The sequence below is a fragment of the Mastomys coucha genome, unplaced genomic scaffold (assembly GCF_008632895.1).
Source record: "Mastomys coucha isolate ucsf_1 unplaced genomic scaffold, UCSF_Mcou_1 pScaffold20, whole genome shotgun sequence".
NCBI lineage: Eukaryota > Metazoa > Chordata > Mammalia > Rodentia > Muridae > Mastomys > Mastomys coucha.
The window spans coordinates 83,536,687-83,538,597 of NW_022196903.1; the positions used below are offsets into that span (position 1 = coordinate 83,536,687).

At 37.7% G+C, this 1,911-nt stretch overlaps 1 protein-coding gene across 1 annotated transcript; it reads right to left on the bottom strand.

Moving 5' to 3' along the window:
- Positions 1 to 608: 608 nt before the first annotated feature.
- On the bottom strand, positions 609 to 1,583 carry LOC116099249 (vomeronasal type-1 receptor 48-like). Its single transcript, XM_031382532.1, has one exon. It carries the CDS (start codon positions 1,539 to 1,541, stop codon positions 609 to 611), a length of 933 nt encoding a protein of 310 aa, XP_031238392.1. The 5' UTR covers positions 1,542 to 1,583.
- Positions 1,584 to 1,911: the final 328 nt, after the last annotated feature.

The window sequence follows — 1,911 nt, forward strand, 5'->3', positions numbered from 1 at the left end:
TTTGTTTTTGTTGTTTTTGTTTGTTTGTTTGTTTTTTGAGGGAAAACTGTGAAAAGAGAAATTTACATGTAAATAAAGAAAATATGTAATTAAAAAAATAAAATGCTGGTAATTTTAAATCCTGTTATTTTTAGCATTGCTGTACAAGTCACTATGTGACTTTTGCACATAATTCTGTTTTAAAAGTTATGTTTGTAATTCCTTTTCTTTCTGCATCATAGCACTACTTTTGATAAGAAATTTTTCTGTAATTTTTAAAATATATAACAGAAAATTGAAATATCAAAACAGATTTGAAGTAGTCACGTAGGTCCAAACAGTGTAGGACATCTGAGACCTAGATGGGCAACTTCTTCACAGGGATTCCTTCATTGAAAAATAAAATGAATACTAAAATATATTTAAAATGTCTTCCTCATATTTCTAAGTGTATGTTGTTAAAACTTTTGTTAAATGTTTACTACCAAGTTGGTTAAAATAAATCATTTTAACAGAAAAACAATTTCATATTTCACATCTGGCAGAGCACATAGTAAGTATGTCATGACTGGCAGTTCTGATGTCAGTACATTGACTCTTCTTAAAGAAACTTGTCCATCAATGAAGATTCAAACATTTATCACCCTCTCACCCATGGACCTCAAAAAGATAATTATATGTTTTTCAGTGCTCATAAACACAAAAGGGCTAACTGTGGCATAGATGTGCATCACAAAGATTTGGATACAGTAAAATGTTGGATCATCTCGGAATATAATTCTTGAGGAGGAAATAATGCTGTCGAAGATGGACATCAGCACAAAGAAGCTCATGAGCATCAGGATAGTCTGGGTGGCCCTTTGCTCTGGGGATGTTTTGGGTGAAAGTCTGGTACCTTGAAGATGCTGGGCCTGATTCCTGTGCCTGCACAAGAGAGCCACCATGTACCCAGTGGAGATGACCATGAGACTAATAAGAAAGACTTCCCTGATGGCCAGCAGCATATAATATATGCTTGGCAGGAAGTAACTCAAGGATAGAATAGAGCAAGACTGAGTAAAATAAATAAAGTCATTACTGGTCAAATTTCGGGTAGCAATGATGGATACCAGGAGGTGACTGCTAATTAACATATAGAAGACACTCAGGAAAAGAATGGCACATGAGATGTGATGGGGAGATTTGTGCTTGAACTTTGCTAAACAGGAACTCCTGGGACTGAGGATGATGGCCTGGAGGACACTCAACATGCTGGTGGTACAAAGGGACAGACCTCTCAAACTTCTGTACAGGTAGGCAAGGAATTTACATATAATGTCATCCCATCTTGTCCAAGAAATAAAAATGTCTGTGGCTATGAATGCAGCAACCAGTAGCATCAGTAGGTGGATTAGGGACAAGAGACCAATGGGCAAGTCAGTGAGTCTGGGCCTGTGCCCAAGAATTAACTTGAGGATATGGAAGAAAAGAAGGAAGCTGTTGCCTGAGATCCCAATGCCAATTTCGGAGAAAAAGGTGTTCCTTATGATAGAATCAGTATGGAGCATGAAGTTCTTATTCATTGTATGTAAGAACAGAAGCTGAGGAGAAAATAGGAATAATGATTCATCCTGAAGAACACCTCAAACATTACTCCCGGACTACTCTTCTACCCTCAGAAAAACCCTCATTGGCCCATACACCCTTATTCCACTGAGAACCTCAGCTCCAGCTCACATTCCAGAGATCATCTCACTTATCTTAAGCTGAGCCATGGCTGGATCCTGTGTCCCATGTTGGCTGTGTCAATGTGTGAGCTCCTTCAATATTAAATACAGTACACATCATCGATTATACCTTTTCTATTTAGCTTTTGTGGGTTTTCCTGTAGCAGGAACAACATCTTACTTGAATTTTATCCACAACATCTAGATTGCCCTGAACATTGTTGAG

Coding starts and splice junctions, on each gene's coding strand:
- LOC116099249 (XM_031382532.1), bottom strand. CDS start 1,541: ATGAATAAGAACTTCATGCTCCATACTGATTCTATCATAAGGAACACC.